This window comes from Amphiprion ocellaris, chromosome 23, assembly GCF_022539595.1.
Source record: "Amphiprion ocellaris isolate individual 3 ecotype Okinawa chromosome 23, ASM2253959v1, whole genome shotgun sequence".
NCBI lineage: Eukaryota > Metazoa > Chordata > Actinopteri > Pomacentridae > Amphiprion > Amphiprion ocellaris.
Window position 1 is genome coordinate 21,616,554 of NC_072788.1, and position 18,947 is coordinate 21,635,500.

At 36.1% G+C, this 18,947-nt stretch overlaps 1 protein-coding gene across 1 annotated transcript in view; it reads right to left on the reverse strand.

Annotated features, from left to right (window-relative positions):
- Nucleotides 1–18,150, reverse strand: part of arhgap36 (Rho GTPase activating protein 36) — an 83,869-nt gene extending 65,719 nt beyond the window's left edge. The window contains exon 1 of the mRNA XM_055007969.1: nucleotides 17,876–18,150. Within this exon, the coding sequence (XP_054863944.1) occupies nucleotides 17,876–17,917 (42 nt within the window). The 5' untranslated portion in view covers nucleotides 17,918–18,150. The remainder of the gene's footprint in view (nucleotides 1–17,875) is intronic.
- Between the last annotated feature and the right edge of the window lie 797 nt (nucleotides 18,151–18,947).

An 18,947-nucleotide genomic window follows, 5' to 3' on the forward strand; every position in this document is an offset into this window, starting at 1 on the left:
TGTTTTAGCACTTTGGGCTGCATTGTTTGTATGAAAGGTGCAACATAAATAAAAAAAATTATCTAAAGCTATGGAATCAAAGCTTCAGGTAACTTCAGGTGAGCTCTTGTTACTAAGAATAGGAAAAAAGAATTCAAACTGTGCAGCTGATGTGTTGAAGTGACTAGTTTTCATGTCATGTGCTTTAAATAAAAGCCTCTGACGATCTCCTGTCTCTCCTATTCTACACGGAGTCGTCGATAGCAACATTCAGAAGGTGACGGAAGCGTCATGGCGATGAGTTCTGACCCAGCAGCTCCGGCTCCATCATCTGTCTCGGGATGAAAGCCTCGCTGGGATGTGGCGGTGTTTGGGGACGGGCGTGATCCTCCGTAGGGAATTCGGAGGAAATGTGCAAAATGCCCAGCAAGGCTATGGAGCTTCCTGTAACCTCTGAGGTGACACAAACCATCGGTTCACTCTCTTCTTCTCTCAAACTGGTTTATCTGCCTCAAATGTAATCAGAAAAAGCAAAAAACTGGAGCGAACTTTATCCTCTTTTCCTGAATAAACTCCTGGAAAGCTGCGCTCTCATCACTCCTGCTGCTTGTGTAACAACATTAACTCATGTTAAGAAGCGGACTTACAAACAGATAACATTAACTTGGAGACCTCACCAAATCTGCTTAACACCAGGAAAAGAGGATTTACATGCATGTCGTCATACAGCGGCTCAAAACTGCTCTAAAGTATGTTTTTAAGTCATTACAGCATCATTAAGGAAGATGACAACCATCAGCCTGTTGTTTTATAGTCAGTAACTGTTGGATAATTGTTGGTTTTGGTCCTTGCAGAGGATTTGTTGATTGTTTAGAGAGTTTTTTTTCCAATATGAGGGTCATTCCAGAATTGGAGGACAGGTGGAAAAGGAGTTTTATTAGAGTTTGAGATTAAGACTGTGCTAAATGGGAAAAGTTCCTGCAGATAAAAGAATAAAGGAAATACTTTGCCTGTGTTTTAATTTAAATGGATCTTACATGGATTTCTATTCTCTATATTGCTTATTTTTTGGGGTTTTTTTGTAAGATTTCTTCCAAGAAAATCCCAACAGCAGAACTATACAACCTCATATTATATGTGTTTATGTGTAAGATTCCAAGAAATCTCTGGTCTGACTGTTCATGAGGTGAACAGATGGAATCTTGTGCCTGAACCAACCTGAAACCTTAAAGCAACTGATGTTTTGACTTTTTGGGAGCAGAAAAACAATCAACAATAAAGTTATATCAGCTTATAACATGGACATGGGACATGTAAGTCTAATAGTTGCCCTCCTATTAGCTCCAGTTTTGGTCTCCACCACATCCTGGGGCAAATATCGGCTTTTTTGTTCGCTAAACGTTTAGCAGCTAGTTGCCAACTAGCAAATGGATCGTTCCAGAATTGGAGTACATTTTATGGCACACCAATCAAATTTCAAATAGTCCATGTACAAAGTACTAAAACATGCAGTTGTTGTGTGAATGAACTTGTCCTGAGACCAAATCTAAAAAAAAATAAAAAATTTTAAAAAGTAGGAGAAAAGAATGTTTGAAAATATTTTTAGAAAAATACCAAATAAGTCTGGAGTTCTCCCTAAAATGCAATTTTCCTCTTGTCCCACCCCACTGATGACCAAATTGAATCTCAAATAAAACAGTTAAAATGAAAAAGCTAATGATAGCATGGATTAGCAACCCTGTTACTGTGACTAGACTAGGGTTAGCAAACAACAAATAAAACACAGAATAAAAATGATACCATTGATGTGTAAACTGAGCCAATCAAGACTGTTAGTTTATTTCCTATTATTGATGAATATGGAGCAAAAATTGTAAAAGGTTTATTTTTCAAAAATTTTGAAGCCCAAATGTCCTCCAATTCTAGAATGACCCATAAAGAGGTTTGAAAATCCAATCTACACGTCTGACATTTAGTGCAAATACTGGCTGAAATCAAAATGTGACAATCAAAAGACAACCAAAAAAGCACAGCTATACTATTAAACAAATATTAAAGAAGGCACTAGATGACTGTGCAAAGTCCCAGATGAAGGATATTTGGTGCCAATTTGAATTCTTCCTGCTCTATCTGTTCATGGCATTTACATCACTGCGGTTCCACCTTAAAAATAATAGTGTACGTTTACTGCAGAACCGTAAATCAGCTAGAGGTTCAGTGTTTTACTTCATGTGTCTGTTTTAGGGGAGATTTTCCTTCATTCTCACCTTCATAACTCATCTTTGGAAGATTTGTAACTGAGGTTTTCACTGCAGGAACCTTGACTTGTACGTTGGTTTCCATCGATGGAGCCCAAACACAGTGGGAAGCTGCAAATTCTCCACAAACCCTGTGTTGTGTCCACACACCTTAGGAATCATCACTAACGACAATGCTGCAGCCAAAATCAGAGTGTTTCAGAAACAGCCTGTGTGCTTTTCTGCGTTTGATTCAAGGGTCAGAGCGACTGATTGTCCAGCAGACCGACACAAAGCTACTGCAGCATGAACAGAACCGTATGTGCATCTGCTGTCTGCTTTCAAAGTCTGTATCGGTCATGCAGAAACCATGAACTGGCCTGAAGGCACCTGAAACGCTACAGAAAAGACTGCTTATTCTGCAGTAGAAACTAAATAAAAAATATCCATTTAGAAACTAAGACAGAAAAACACGGTGGCTGTGAAAACCTGCTAATATTTAAACCTGCTGTATCATTAGCTGCTGTTACTGGCTAAAAAAAATACAACAAACAGATAGAACAGCACCAAAAACTGCACATAGATCCACCTTATACAATTAAATTACATGACGTGCACATCTGCTGTTATTTTACCGATGACCTCCAGTACTCAGGTCATATTATCTGTAGCTACATTAGCATTGATTGTTCATTTTTGCCTGTTCTCCTGCAAAAACGCAGCACTTAATGGAAATGTGCTGATATCAATTCATGAAGACATATTTTAGTCAGGTTTTGCTTTTTTTTTTAAAATAAAAATGACATCCAGGAACAGTTTGGATGCAGAAATGCACAATTTTTCTTACTCAGGTGTCAAGTACAGACATTAGATTGATTTAAACAATGCACTTAAAGTGTGCAGCTTGTCAAAGTTTCAGTTTAGGACTCTGAATTGGCACATATTCAATACAAGAAAAGCACTCAAAGAGCACAGTACTCCGCCAAGGCAGCTCAGTCATACGATTTCCGACGGATGAAATCTTGAAAAAAATTGTCAGAAATCACGACGACATAGAATGTGGCCATTTAATATAGATGTACCCACAAACAAAATGATCTTACGCTGAGAACAGGCATGTGTTATGCATGTTATGTATGGATACTGAATCACGTGACCTAAATATGTAGCGGGCGGCGGGAATTGATGACACCCCCACAATTTAGTCAATTGTTCCTTATATCATTTCCGACGGTCCGCAACGGTGGATCTGCAGTAGGATCACAACCATGTGATCGTCAGCAGGCAGCTGACGTAATGTTTACTTGTTGTCATAGTTACAGTGACATCGTGCTGCTATCTCGCAATGACATAGAAATCTTTAACAAATCTATGGATCCAGACTACAAGTGACATCACTGCCAAAATCTAATCGCTTGGTCCTTGTGTCATTTCTGACCTTCCCTGAAAATTTCATCCAAATCTGTTAGTCTGTTTTTGAGTAATGTTGCTGACAGAGAGGCAAACAGAACGTCTCCGCTATTCCTTGGCAAAGTAATTTAATGACATTAATGACCAAATACACCTTTATTTGCAGAGTTCCTGGGTCTAAACTGTTGTAACTGCTGTTTTCAGGTCAACAACAAGAGCAAACAACACATTTCTCAGAGTCACATTCAAACATCAAATGTTCCTTTAATGTGTCTTTTTCTAGCATTTCATGCACCGTCTTCCTTCACATTCTTGCATTCAAACTGACACCGAACCTCCCTCAGCAGCTTCTATTAATCAGCTGCAGGTTGACCAACTTTAGGACCTCTTGAGGACCTCAGCATCGCCACTCTGCTGGTGAAGCTTCAGACTGAACCTCCACACTGACTGTAAGTCTGTCAGAGAGTGTGAGCCGAGCTGCAGAGCGATCCTCCAGCCTCATGGGTCCGTAAATCAGCCAGACCAGCAGAACATCCATCATGAAGTCTAAACAAGGAGAGCTGCCAGCACAGAATGATGGATCCATGCAGACAGTGAAAAGTTGTCTCTGATGACTGGGATTCTGACTGGTTTCACGCTATATTTAAACAAAGATGGTGGAAAAAAGGCAAAGGTGGAAAAATCCTGGTGCATGTTTCCACTGTTTTCTTTAGTGCTCCTCACCTCAGATTTACACAGAGACAAAACTGGGAGGGTTAAGAAGTGGGAATCCTGTGGGTTTCCTGTCATAACTCAGAGCAGGTCTTCTCAGGACAGTGGTTAGCTGCTCACGCACACAGAAACCACACCTCTAAAGATGTGGTTTTGTTGCCAAGTTTAACAGAGCGACACAGATGTTATCCAGCATTTCTGCAGAACAGAATGATCTCTGAGCTACTGATTAACAAGCTACTGCTCTTATCTCTCAACTTTCACTTTTACACTCAAGTCGGGTGTCTTTCTGATGCCACAAATCCACGGAGAGGTCGGGACGGCCTGGTTCAGAGCCTGTTTTCTAACATTTCCTGTTAACAAGTCAATCAGTCAGTCCCCAAAGAGATCAAAATTCCTCTGCAAAGAACCGCAAAGGTGCAACAGAGGGGTAAAAAACTACAAAGTAAAACAAAAAGACCAGGAAGAAGGAAGAAGAGATGCAGATAAACAGAAGCAGATATAAAATGACTACATAAACACAAAAAACTGGAAAGAGACAAAGTGCAAACAAGCAGGTGCAAAACCAGAAAAAACAACAGCAAAAACACACTATGAGACCACAACAAGATGCAAAACAACCATAAAGACATACAAACCAATGAAAACGAGGCAAAATAAACAGAAATAGATGTGAAATGACTGCAAAGACTCACAGAAGCACCAGAAAGACAAGACAAATCAAGCAGGAGATAGAGCCACCGATAAAGTAACGCAAAAATGAACACAAAAAGACACGAGAGCAACAAACAGGCACACAAAATTACCACAAAGAGATATACAACAATAAAAACAGATGCAAAATGCACACAACTTGAAGAAGAGATGCACAAAAAGACCAGAAAGATACACAAAATGACCGCAAAAATGTAAATCTAATGAAAAAAAGTCATGCTAAATCAACACGACACAAAAGTAACAATGCTGGATGCAAAATGCCTGCAAAGAGATGCAAAACAACCACAAGACATACAAACCAAAGAAAAAGGGATGAAAAATAAACAGAACTGCAAAGACGTTTCACAATGCGTCTTCTTTGTATTCACAATACCAGAAAGAGACACAAAGTGTACACAAACAGATAGTAAACCTTTAAAATACACACAAAACAACAGCAGAGACACACAAAAAGACCAAAAAGAGATGCAAATCAACAAGAAACGCAGAAAAAGTAAGGCAAATATGTATACAAAAAGAGGCACAACAACAGCAAAGAGGCATCAAAAACACACAAAGCAACCAGAAAGAACAATGAATAAAAAATAATGAAAAAGAGAAGCAAAATTAACACAAATAGATGTTAAACAACTGCAGACACACAACCAGAAAAGAAAGATACAAAATTAAAAAAGAGATGCAATATGCACAGAAATAAACATCAAATTACTTCAAAAATGCACAAAAAAGCCCAGACAGATGCAAACTGATGAAAAGGGTAATAAAATACAAGCAGTGTAAAGAAATGTCAAAGTAACACAAATGGAAAATTTCAGCAAAGAGACTCAAACTAATGAAAAAGATGCAAAATTTAACACAAATCCAGTCCAAACTGAGATAAAAACCACTGCTATGATGCACAAAACGACAGTAAGGAGACAGAGATGCATAACGGCTGCAAAGAGACACAAGACAACCACAAAGACACAAAAACAACCACAAATGTAATCAAGTATTACACAAAAGAGCCACTGCGAGATGGAAAATTCCTGCAGAGACTTAATCTAATAAATAAAGATGAAAAATTAACACAAATCCAGTACAAAATGAGACAAAACCACTGCTAAGATGCACAAAACAAGAGTAAGAAGACACAGAAGGCACATTACTAGATGCAAAACAGCTGCAAAGACACAAAAAAACAACCAGAAACGTGATCAAAAATTACACAAAACAGCCACTACTAGTTGCAAAACTCCTGCAGAGACTTAAAAGAACTATAGAGACTCAAACTAATGAATAAAGATAAAAAAAAATTCAACACAAATCCAGTCCAAACTGAGTTAAAACCACAGCTATGATGCACAAAAAACAGTAAGGAGATACAAAAGACACATTACTAGACATAAAACAGCTGCAAAGAGAAATAAAACCACCACAAAGACACAAAAAACAACCAGAAATGTGATAAAACCACTGCTAAAATGCACAGAATTAATGTAGGGAGACATAAAAGGAACATTACTAGATGCAAAACAACCAAAAATGAATAATAATGAACCCAAAACTGCTGCAAAACTCACTAAAAGACCTGAAAGATGAACCAAGTCTGAAGTTGGTGACAAACTGCTCAGTAAACAGGCTGAAAGTCATAATACTAGAAAAAAAAAATCTAGAACGTCTCTCACAAGATGCAGAAATCAGTAAAAACAGTTGAAACAGTGAAGAAAATAGAGTTTATTGTAACAACAAAACACAATATCTGCATCAAAACCAAACCAGAAAACTATTAATTCAACTAATTATCAACGCTGCAACGCTCATTGTCCCTGAACTGTTTATGCAACAGAACAGACCATTGAACATGTTGATTATATAATTCTGATGAGAGATTACAGAGGAACCCTGGAGGTTCTGGCATCAAAACTAAAATGACTTTTTCTGTTTCTGTCAGTCAACTGGAGGAAATTACTGCAAACTGGGTGAATAAAATGCAAAATAGTGCAAATACAGAACCGAATAAGAGCAGAAATAAACCTCCTTCTTCTCTAAATATGACAGAAAAGCTGGTTTTTAATCTCTATTTTTAATTCTAGCTTAAATTAAAACATTTTATCTCACTTTTAACACTCACCGCTGCACAAGAATTGATGATGAATCCCACAAATTAACTCTAATCTGCAGTAAAGTCTGAAATTCCTTCGGTTTGTCAACATGTTTGGTTTTTTTTTCTGTTTCACTTAGTATTTTTATGTCTCTACTCCAAACACTTTCCCCTGACACCTGTTTTAGTTCGTCTAAAGTTAAATTTTCTTTAAATCATAGTTGAATTGCCTCAAATTGTCTCATTAGGAGCATCTTTGGTCATTTCTACAGCTTTTTTGTCACAAATTTGGAAGCATCAACTGATTCAGATCAAATATTTGAACCTGAATTTAAGATTTTGATAATATTTTTTTTTTTTTTTTTTTTTAATAATCACATTTGCCAAAGAACAGGTTTATATCCTCAGGTAAGTCTTTTATTTTAGTTTATGAGGTAATAAAATTGTCAGAATCAGATATTTTTCTTTTAAATCACTCATTTTTATCATCTTGCTATTATATACTTTTTGTTTTTATTGTTAACAATATTTTTTGCTTTTATTGTCTGACTTTTAATTAACATTATCAACATTGTGCACTTTGTTCTGTATTATTGTATTCTTGTTTTAACTCTATCTTCATTCTATTCAAATTTTTTGTTCACTTCATGAACTCTTGTTTTTAAAAGTGCTAATAAATACAATTATTTTTAAAATTATTATCAGTAATAACAGCAAAAATCACATGACCAACTAAATTTTCGCTCGTTTTATCTTTTTCATCCTCGAAAGTTCCTCATTAATTATTATTAAATTAATAAAATGTATTAAATATTATTTATATATTGTAAGCACATAAATAAAATACAATTAGAAATGAAAATATTTATAAAGCAAGTTATAATAGTAACGTGTCTGTGTGTCTGTCTGTGTGTAATATTATTTTATTATTATTATTATTATTATTATTATTATTATTATTATTATTATTATAACTTGCTTTATATTTTTTTGCATTTTATTTATTTATTTATATTAAAGTTCCTCTTATAGTTGATTCATATCATCTTAATTCTTTGTTTTGTTATGTTTATATTTATTATATAATAAATATTTATATATTGTGACACAAATAAAATTAGCAATAAAAATATTTATAAAGAAAGTTATATTATTATTACTACTAATACTTGCTTTATTAATATTTTATTGCAAATTTTATTTTATTTATGTGCCCGCATCTTCTGCTTTTTGTTGTTTTGCATCTTTGCTCTGCTGTATTGCAAATGTGGCAAGAATCTCTACATAATTCTGGATTGAAATAAATTCATTAACTGATACACAGTCAAAGTCACACAATCAAAATAATATTGAGGTATATACATTTTCTCCAACACGTTTTCTGCAAAAAAAAAAAAAACAACAACAAAAGTTTGCTTATGTTTATGCATAATCTTTGTCTTAAGGATAATTTCTATTCATATATTTTTACTATTGTCAATACATCCTAATATATCTGATTTAATAGAGCCACGGGGCTCAACTTAAGTCTAAAACCTAGTAATAACTGTAAATCCACACTCATAATTAAACTTACTGTGAACAAGGATTAACTGCAGTCAGAAAATGTGTATTAATCTGCAGCTGGAAATATTCCATGACAAATGCACTATTTATCCTGTTGGCTGACAATTACAATTTCCAGCTGTTTAGAATTACTGAAGAAAATATTTACCACCTGTTGTTCAGTGTTAGTCGGAAGGAATCGACTTGAAGCTGAGAGGAGGTCAGTAGTGATGGAATTTGATTTTTTAAAAAAAACATAAACGGACACACATGGATGTAAAAATTGCACAAAAAGTGCGAAAAACTCACAGAAATACAAAAATCCTCCTTGTTATGAATCCAATCTGCAGATTTGCATCAAATAGAAACAGAAAAACTGCAAAAACACACAGTGATGGTTTAAAACCTACTTTTCTGAGCTTCTGGAGGAAAAAATAAACTCCCAATCATCTAACTGCTTCTCTATATAAAGAGTCCTACCTTAGCAAGACCAGCTTTCATTCTGTTCGGGTACAAGGAGGTCAAATCTGAGGTTTTCCTGCTCATCTTGTGCTAAACACACCTGGAAACCGGGTCTATTTTTCTACCTGAGACCTGAAGACACCTGAGAAGGACCGGAGGCGACACTGGAGACGAGGAGGTTTGGTGGGATGTGACCCTGATCCAGCAGAGGCGCCGGGTTTCCACCCTCATCATCCTCACTTCCTGTCCTCTCATTACATGTGGTTTCATTATTATTATTAACACAAACGCATGCTTCATACAAAAATTTCACCAAAAATAAGTCACTGATTCCAAATCAGGTTAATAAATATGAAAAAAATTATTCTTTTCTGATGACACTTTATCCATTAACTTTAGTAAAAAATAAAGCAAACAGGCAGAAAAGAGAAGAAACAAAGCAGTAGAAGCTTTGAATCTAATAAAAAAAGAATGTTTCTTAACTTAAAAAGCGCTTTAATTGTGTTCACCACAAATGAACCATGAAAATTCATCAGCTGATCACCTACAAGACAATTCTTGCGAGTTCTCTAAAATTTTAGTTTTAAATATGCATAATTGCCTTAATTTGCAATGATTCCCACAACAGAAATCTGAACATTTGATAAAGTCAGCCGTCATTTAGTTGATATAGTTTTTGTTGTTCCTTAAATCAGAAAAAATATTTTATTTTTGCTGTTTTTAAGAATAAAATGTCTTTTTCCCCTTATCTTTAGTCTTTATTTTTACTTTTTTTGTCTTTTTACATTGAGGTTTCATTATTATTATGAACACAAATGCATGCTTCATACAAACATTTCAGCAAAAAACAAGCCACTGATCCCAAAGCAAGTTAATAAATATGAAAAAAAAATTCCTTTGTAATGACACTTGGGATAAAACCATGGCTATGATGCACAAAATGACAGTAAGGAGGCCTAAAAGAAACATTGTTAGATGCATAACGGCTGCAAAGAGACACAAAACAACCATAAACATAATCAAATATTGGACAAAAGAGCCTCTGCTATTTGCAAAATTTCTGCAAAGAGTCTCAAACTAATATCTAAGATCCAAAATTACGAAAAAAAAACTGCCATAATTGAGACTCAAACTAACAAATAAAGATGCAAAATTAACACAAATCCACTCCAAACTGGGATAAAACCATTGCTATGATGCACAATATGACAGTAAGGAGACAAAAGCGACTTTACTAGATGCATGACTGCAAAGAGACGCAACCAGAAATCTAATCAAACACTGAACAAAGGAGCCTCTGCTAGTTGCAAAATTCCTGCAAAGAGTCTCAAACTAATGTCTAAGATGCAAAATTACTAAAAATCCAGTCCTCATTGAGATAAAACCACTGCTAAGATGCACAAAATGACAGTAAGGAGACAAAAAAGGGACATTGCTAGATGCAAAATGGCCGCAGACACACAAAACAACCACAAAGGCACAAAAAAACAACCAGAAATATAATCAAATATTACACAAAAGAGCCACGAATTGAGTTCAAACTGAGATAAAACCACTGCTAAGATGCACAAAAGGGACATTACTAGATGTGAAATGGCTGCAAAGAGACGCAAAACACTCACAAAGACACAAAAAACAACTAGGAATGTGATAAAATCACCGCTAAAATGCACAAAATGACAGTAAGGAGACACAACAAGGAACATTACTAGATACAAAACAACCAAAAATGAACAAAAAACAAACCCAAAACTGTTGCAAAAGTCACTAAAAGATCAGAATGACAAAATCTTTGTCCACTAACTTGTTCTTTAAATCAGAAAAACTGTCAGAAAACAGCTAGAGAGAATGTTTTTGCTATATTTTTAAGAATAAAATGTTTTTTTAAAACCATCTTTAGCCTTTCTCAGCTATTTTAGTCCATTAATCTGAATTATTTGATAAAATCTGTGTGCACTTTAATTCAATTTACTAAATTTTATTCTGGTATATTTTGTATTTTAACTTTTACATGCTTTATTTTACTGTCTGCACAAGATATGTTGCTGTATAAATAAACTTATATGCTTAAAAATCAGGTTGAACAAACCCTTTCAAAAACCTTCAGGAATAAAAACAGTGGATGGAAAAGCAATGCTATCCCATCAGTAGTTTGCTACGTTAAGTGTTCTTCTGTTCATTTGCTTTAGGCTACGGTCTAATTTTACATTATTTTAGCAGCCAAATTACTAGACTCTTACAACAACACATGAGCTGTTTACCAGAGTGTTGCTCTTCTTCTTTGACACTAAAAATGACGTAAACATGGTGAGAAAGTCTTCAGATCATCCTCCTCCCTCATTATTTCTTTGGCCTTTGTCTGAATATTAATAAACTTCTGATAAATAAGCAAAAACCTGATGATTAAATCTGCATTCTGATGATTGTTTGTCCGCAACCCTAATGAGGATTAAGCGGTATAGATAATGGATGGATGGATACAGCAGGTGAAGCTACTTTCCCTGATTGGCTGCCGAGTGGCTAAATTAGGGGAGTGGTGCAGGTGCATGTGGCCAATTGGCCAGAAGGAATCAGGAAGTTAGATTGTTTGACTGCAGTCTGATTGGATCAAAGGAAGAGGCAGTAAACATGTGACAGTAGAGGAGTCCTGTGGGAGTTAAAGTGTCACTTCACCCAAAATCAACTGATCAGGATACAGTTTGGAGTTTAGTTTTGGAAAACAATTATGACATTATTGTCAGTTTTGGACTTTTTATTATATAACAATATCCTCATCAGCAGTTTGTCAAATATCCATACATTTTTAAAGAAGTTTGAGGACATTTTTTGTCCATGTTGGCTGAAAAGTCCAGTCTTGTTCTTGAAAATTCATTCTTATTTGGACGTTTATTTACCAGCAGTTTGAAGATATTTAAATACATTCTACTTTGAATGACCATTTGCATCTTAAAAACCTAAATTGTGTAATTTTTATCCTCCGTAATGTGCAAACAAAATTCATTTTTCATTTTAAATCCATAACTATTGGATGCAAACGATGACTCCTGTTGTATCATCTCACGTCTATAAGTCACCATTATCTTCCAAACTAGTTCTACAAAGTTTGGTCACAGTTACACTCTAGATGGACATCATTCTGGCTCAAACATTCAGAGGAGGCAAAACTGACCGAAAAAACAAATAGAAAACCAGAATCAATGTCTTTCTGACCTCAGTCCAAACACAGTTCAGTACTGTTTCTTTTATAGAGGGTTGTTCCAGGACAAATTGAAATTCAGTATTGCTTGATTTTTGTTTTCTCAGTGAACATCTGGACACGTCAAAACAAAACTCCATTTAGAACTAAAAATAAACGTGAAGTGACTACATCTGGTTTTAAAAATCAGCCCTGCCTCCCAAACATGATGTTCTGCTGCAACTAAACTGTATTCTCAGTTATATTTTAAGGGGAAACATATTGTCTGGCAGGGTTTTTTTTGTTGTTGGTTTTTTTTTTTTTTTAAAGCATCACAAATACATTTCAAATCAATATGTCATTGCCATTTATCCAGTTAAATATTAGTCAAGGTGCTACTCATCACCCTGGGAACTTACAGAAGAAGCTCCAAGTATGTCGTTTTTACTACAGTTGTGACATTTTTCTAAACCTAAATCAGGTAGTTTTAACAAACAGTGAGTGAAAACCAAAATGAAAGACTGGAAAAGTAATGGCAAACCCATTCTCTGTCCTCACACACTTTTCCATCTGTTTATGATCATTTTGCCCTTGTGTCTATTTGTGGTAATTTTCTGTCTCTTGTGGTGGTTTTCTGTCTCTTTATGGTCATCTTTTGTCTTGTGGTTGAATTGTGTCTCTTTATGGTTTTTTGTCCCTTTGTGGTCATTTCATGACTCTGTAATCGATTGCTGTCTCTTTATCTTCATTTTGCTTCACGTTGTGGTCATTTTTGGTCTCTTTGTGGTTATTTTCTGTCTCTTTGTTGTCGTTTTTTGTGTCTTTGTGGTCGTTGTTTGTCTCTGTGGTCGTTTCATGGCTCTTTGTGGTCATTTTCTGTCTTTTTGTGATTGTCTTTTGTCTCTTTGTGGTTATGTGTTTCTCTGCGGTTGTCTCATGATTCTTTGTGGTCGTTTCATGACTCTTTGTGGTCGTTTCATGACTCTTTGTGGTCGAATTTTGTCTCTTTATGGTTTTGTGTCCATCTCTTTGTAATTGATTTCTGTCTCTGTATGGTCTTTTGTGTCTTTGAGGTCATCTTATATCTCTTTGTGGTTGCGTTGCATCTCTTAATGGTCGTGTTGTGTCGCTTCATGGTTTTGCATCTATTTGTGGTTATTGTCTGCCTCTATGATCGTCTTTTGTCTCTTTGTGGCTGTTTTCTGTGTCTTCATTGTCATTTTTTGTGTCTATGGTTGTTTAACGTCTCTTTGTGGTCAGTTAATGTCATTTTCTGTCTCTTTGTTATCATCTTTTGTCTCTTTCTGGTAGTTTTTTTCTCTCTTTGTGATTCTGTTGCATCTCTTCATGGTTTTGAGTCCATTTCTAGTAATTTTCTTTCTGTTTATGGTCGCTTCATGTCTCTTTGTGGTTGATTGCTCTCTCTTTATGGTTGTGTCATGTCTCTGTGGTTGTTTTCTGTCTCTCTGGGATTGTTTCATGTCTCTTTGTGGTTGATTTCTGTCTCTTTGTGGTTGATTTCTGTCTCTTTGTGGTCATTTTCTGAAATTTGTGGTAGTTTTCTCTCTCTTGTGATGTTTTCTGTCTCTTTATGGTTGTGTTGTGTCTTTTTATGGCTTGTGACTCTCTCAGACTTCTGGTTTGTGACTCTTTCAAACTGGAAGATTTCAGACTACATCAAAAGGTAGGTTAATGAAAGTGCAGTGGAGTTATGTACAAACAAACTCAAGCACTTAAACCTCCAGCAGCAACACAACAAGCTACTGCTCACAACCAGAGTTCATGAATGTTCCAGAGTCCCCAGATACTTTAACGAGATTTGACCACTTCACGTAGCCAATAAATAAAGTGCCAGATTTACAAATCAACAAGACAAGCACAAAATATGACTGAGCCGCTGGTAAGCGTGACTGAGGCAGCGGTGGAGCTCTATACAGATGTTACAGATGTTCTAACTGCAGAGAGAGAAGCTCAGCTGGGAGGGAAACCAGAGCTGACAGATGGACAGATGCAGAAATAATAGTTTTGGAGGAAAGTGATGCAGCTGTCTGGTAATGTCTGAGAGGAAGGAAAAAGAGAGATGGAGTGTGTGCTGTTAGCTGTAAGCTTTAGCTGGACTTGGCTGCTCAGCGGTGCTCCAGAGCAGATGGCAGCAGCTCTCAATCTTCAGCCGTGAAGAAATCACTACATCCCTGCACTCCTGCACGTCATGCATCTGCAGCCACTGCCAAATTAGAGCGTCTTAAACATTTGCACGGCATTTGGCAACTTGTTCATTTGTGGTCTGGCACTTTATCTTCTTATTGCTGGAGATTATTATAAAATTAAGTGAGTTCATTGCGAGATTTTTCAGCGAACACCAAAAACAAAAACTTTTCTCCAATCTCAGAACACAAAGACACAATCATGTTCCAACACTAATGACCTCTTTGAACTGCTGATCCTGTGTTGTTTTACAGAAACACACACTTCATATAAACTTTAAACGGGAGCGACCGTTTTACAATCAACAATCAGCTCGTAAAACATGTGCAGCAGGTAAAGCTCATAAACTACAAAGCAAGGTGTCTAAAGTAAGCAAGTCCAATATTTACTGGATTTTATCTCCATTTTTGGTCTCCACCACCTCCTGAAGGAAATATGTGGGTCTTTAGCAGCAAAATTCTCCAAAAAGTTCACCAGCAATATTTTCTATCAGCCATTTAAAGCTAGGCAAGTTAAGTGGCTCTTAAAAGTCAGAACAATAAGCCAAAAGATGCTTTAGAAGTCCCATACAGTAAGGGCAACTGCAGAGTCAACATTATTTGCATTACACACAATCATTTTAATCAATATTAGCTTAAAAATTAAGGCATTTTTTTTAATGTGCATTACTGTTATTATGTCTAACTACACATTCTGCTGTGACGCCATTAATGATAATATTCTTTACAAAGTTTACTAAAGGAAATAAAGTGATAGTGGCTTAGGTGTTAGCAGATAGCACAGCATTAGCATTATTTTGAGATTTTATGTCCAATATTCAGCTCTGTTTTTGGTCTCCACCACCTGCTAAATTCTTCACTGACTTCACATTTGTTGCTAATGTTGTCTATAAATCAATTGTTGCTAGGCAGGTAGCGTAAACTGTGTATATAGAACCAAAATATTGACTTAGAAGATGCTTAAACATTACAAAGGAACTGCAGAGAAGACACCTGTTGCATTACAGAATATTAGCTTAAAGAATTAAGCATCTGTAACCCTTTGATGCGTAGACCACATCAGGAGATACCCATTTTCCATTGGATTTGGGTCACTTTTGACCCAGGTTATGCATCAAAGGGTTAAAGCCACTCTGACTCTGAGTGTGCATTGCCGATATGCTGCTGCATCGCCATTAATGATAATAATCTTCACCAAGTTTACATCCTTCCTACTTGCAAAACTCACATACTAAAGGAAATAAAGTTGTATTGGCTTACATGTTAGCAGACAGGATAGCATTAGCATGATTTTGAGACTTTATGTCCAATGTGCACTGTTTTTGGTCTCCACCACCTGCTAAATTCTTCACGATATTCAAAACTTTCGATAGATAGATAGATAGATAGATAGATAGATAGATAGATAGATAGATAGATAGATAGATAGATAGATAGATAGATAGATAGATAGATAGATAGATAGATAGATAGATAGATAGATAGATAGATAGATACTTTATTAATCCTGAGGGAAATTCAATTAATGTGTCTAAATCAATTATTGCTGGGCAGGTAGAAAAAATTGGCCTTATGAGACTTTTGAGAGTGAAACAAACCAGGAAAAGTAGCAAAATATTGACTTTAGATGCTTAAATGTTACAAAGAGCTGACAGGAACTGTAGAGTAGACACCGGTTGCATTACACCACGGATTCAATCGTTGCTAACATTAAAAAAAAACACAGAATAAAAAGGCTTTAAAGTGGTTTTATTCTGCCATTAATAATGTTTACCTGCTATAGGTCACCCCAAATGCCATAATTCCTCCTGAAAAGCTCAGAACAGAGTGTTGTTGGTTTATACATTCGGCAGTCATGGAGCAACATTAGCATTATTTAATCATTGTAAAATGAATATTTGCTCCCTTTTAGCTCTGTTCTGGTCTCCACCACCAACCAAATCACTACAGTTATGGCCCGTACGATTAAAACGATTTAAAAGATGCAAAAACATCATGGGGAGTTTGCAGAGGTTTGCACATTTGTATTAAAACCACTGTTAACTTAAAAAATGCAGATGAAAGCAGCATTCAAATGGTTTTAATCCTGACTGGACATTGTTGCTGTTAAGTTTCCATTAAACTAAACATGCTCCTGCGCCATTAATTAACCAAATCTCTTCCCATTAACAGGCTACAGAACGGATCAATGAGTTTATCTAAATTAAATGATTTGTTTTGTGTTGTGGTGCTGAAAGGCAAAAGGAAACATCATGTAAAAACAGTGTAGGGTGTTTATATTACGCATGCAGAACTGTAAGTATAAGCAGTAATCAAGAACATCTCAGCTCGCCTGTGATTGATTGCTGCACTTTGAGGAAAAGAGGGAAGGATTGAAGATTCAGGTTTCCATGCAACCACCAAACAACTGCAACTTCTCTCTTTCTTTTTATATTCATAAGCAGAAGTAATGATGATTTTCCAGTTCTTACAGTTTCAGTTATTGTTTTCCACCTTTAGCACATGACTCTGACTCGTCTCTTTCTTGTGTTTGTGCATCAGAATATAAAAGTCAGTTCAGTGCTCAGATAGGAACTGATTGAATGTTTGGGTTTTCTTGGGATTTCTGCCATTAGATGATGCTTTTTTATTTATTTTTTTAAACCACTAATATGAAACTAACAAAGGTAGAGGTGAATTCAAGTGATTAGACTTTTCAAAATTCCAGGAATTGACAGATTTGGGTGTGACCACAGAGAATTGTTGAGGAGAAAATATTTAGGAATGAACAGTTCAACCCAGTTTAACGACAGCGCGATAAAAACATGACAATAAACCAACAACGAGGCCAATACAAATCTATAAATGTTTGATTTCACGTCTTGCTCAATTTAAGCATTAAAATTGCTCATTTTTTTCTGTATTTGTTGATGATATTGAGACACATGAGCAATCTGTCAGCAGATATCAGATTAAATAACAGAAGTGGAGAGGAAGAGGTTGCACTGTGAGAAAACCACACAAAAAATACAAAAAACACAAAAAAACACCCAAAAATATACAAATAACACTCAAAAACACAAACACAAAAATACACAAAAAACACAAAAAATACACACAAAAAAGCACACAGAAAGCACTTAAACACCAAAACACACTCAAAAAACTCACACAAAAACACAAAAGAGACAAAAAACATGAGCACACTCAAAAAACACACAAAAAACACAAATAACACTGAAAAACACAAACAAAACACACAAAAAATGCTTTAAAAAAACACACAAAAACAAAACAAAAACCACAAAAAATCTACAGAAATACACAATAAAACACACACAAAGACACGCAGTCAGACTCGTGTGTTACCTACCACATAGTAGAACTGCATGTCTGCTCGTCCAGGTCGTTTCATATGTACACAGTTGGAAGTGTTGATGTGAGCGGTCCACCCAGCAGCATGAGTCAGGAGTGGGAGTGTATGTTTGTGTGTGTGTGTGTGTGTGTGTGTGTGTCTATCTATGAATGTGTGTTTATGGGCAGCTTCAGGTCCACATACTCCAAAATATCCAAGATGTTTGAATTCTTCTTCTGCTTCTTCTCTCTTCTAACGCTGCTGCTGGTTTCTCTGCTCCCTCCGGCACTTGACGTTACTCCTCCTCCCCCTTTTTTCTCCCCCCTTCCTCCTCCCTCCCTCTTTCTGTTCTGGTTCCCTCTTCCAATCCAGTTTTATCTCTCATCTACTATCCCTCCTTCTTTCCCCTCTGTACATCTCATCATCCATCATCAGGTCTTCTTTGTTTTCTAAATATTTAAACCGAGGAGGAAAAAATTAGTGAAGCGTGCTTCTGTTGCTTTCTCAGTGTTGATTGCAAATTGCTGTTGGTTCTTCCTGCTGTCTCCGATTGTGTGTGACAGATAACAAGGCGTGCTCTCCGCTGTCAGAAACAGGAAGAGTGGAGTTCAGTAGTTTGGCCCCGTATCTGTGTGCATTTATAAGTCTAGCTTTGTGAGGACCAGTTAGAGTTGTGGACATTTGGGGAAAGTGAGACTTGGTTTGAGGGAAGAGACTGGAATGCAAATGATTCTCCTCACAAAGATAGGTAGGGAAATGAGTGTGTGTATGTGTGTGTGTGTGTGTGTGTGTGTGCGCACGTGTGTGAGTTGGATCAGAGAGCAAAGCAATTAAACTGAAGCATTTTATTATGAAGCTGTTGCAATAATCACTCTGCTGACCCAGCTTACACACACACACACACACACACACACACACACACACACACACACACACACACACACACACTTAAGAGGGCTTTACATTGACTTAAGCCTTCATTATATTCTCTTGTGGACAGCACATCCACATGTGTACTTGTTGTTATACTACTTTCTTGTACCACTAAATATAAATACGTTGTTGCAAAATAAAAACGCTAATGTACTGA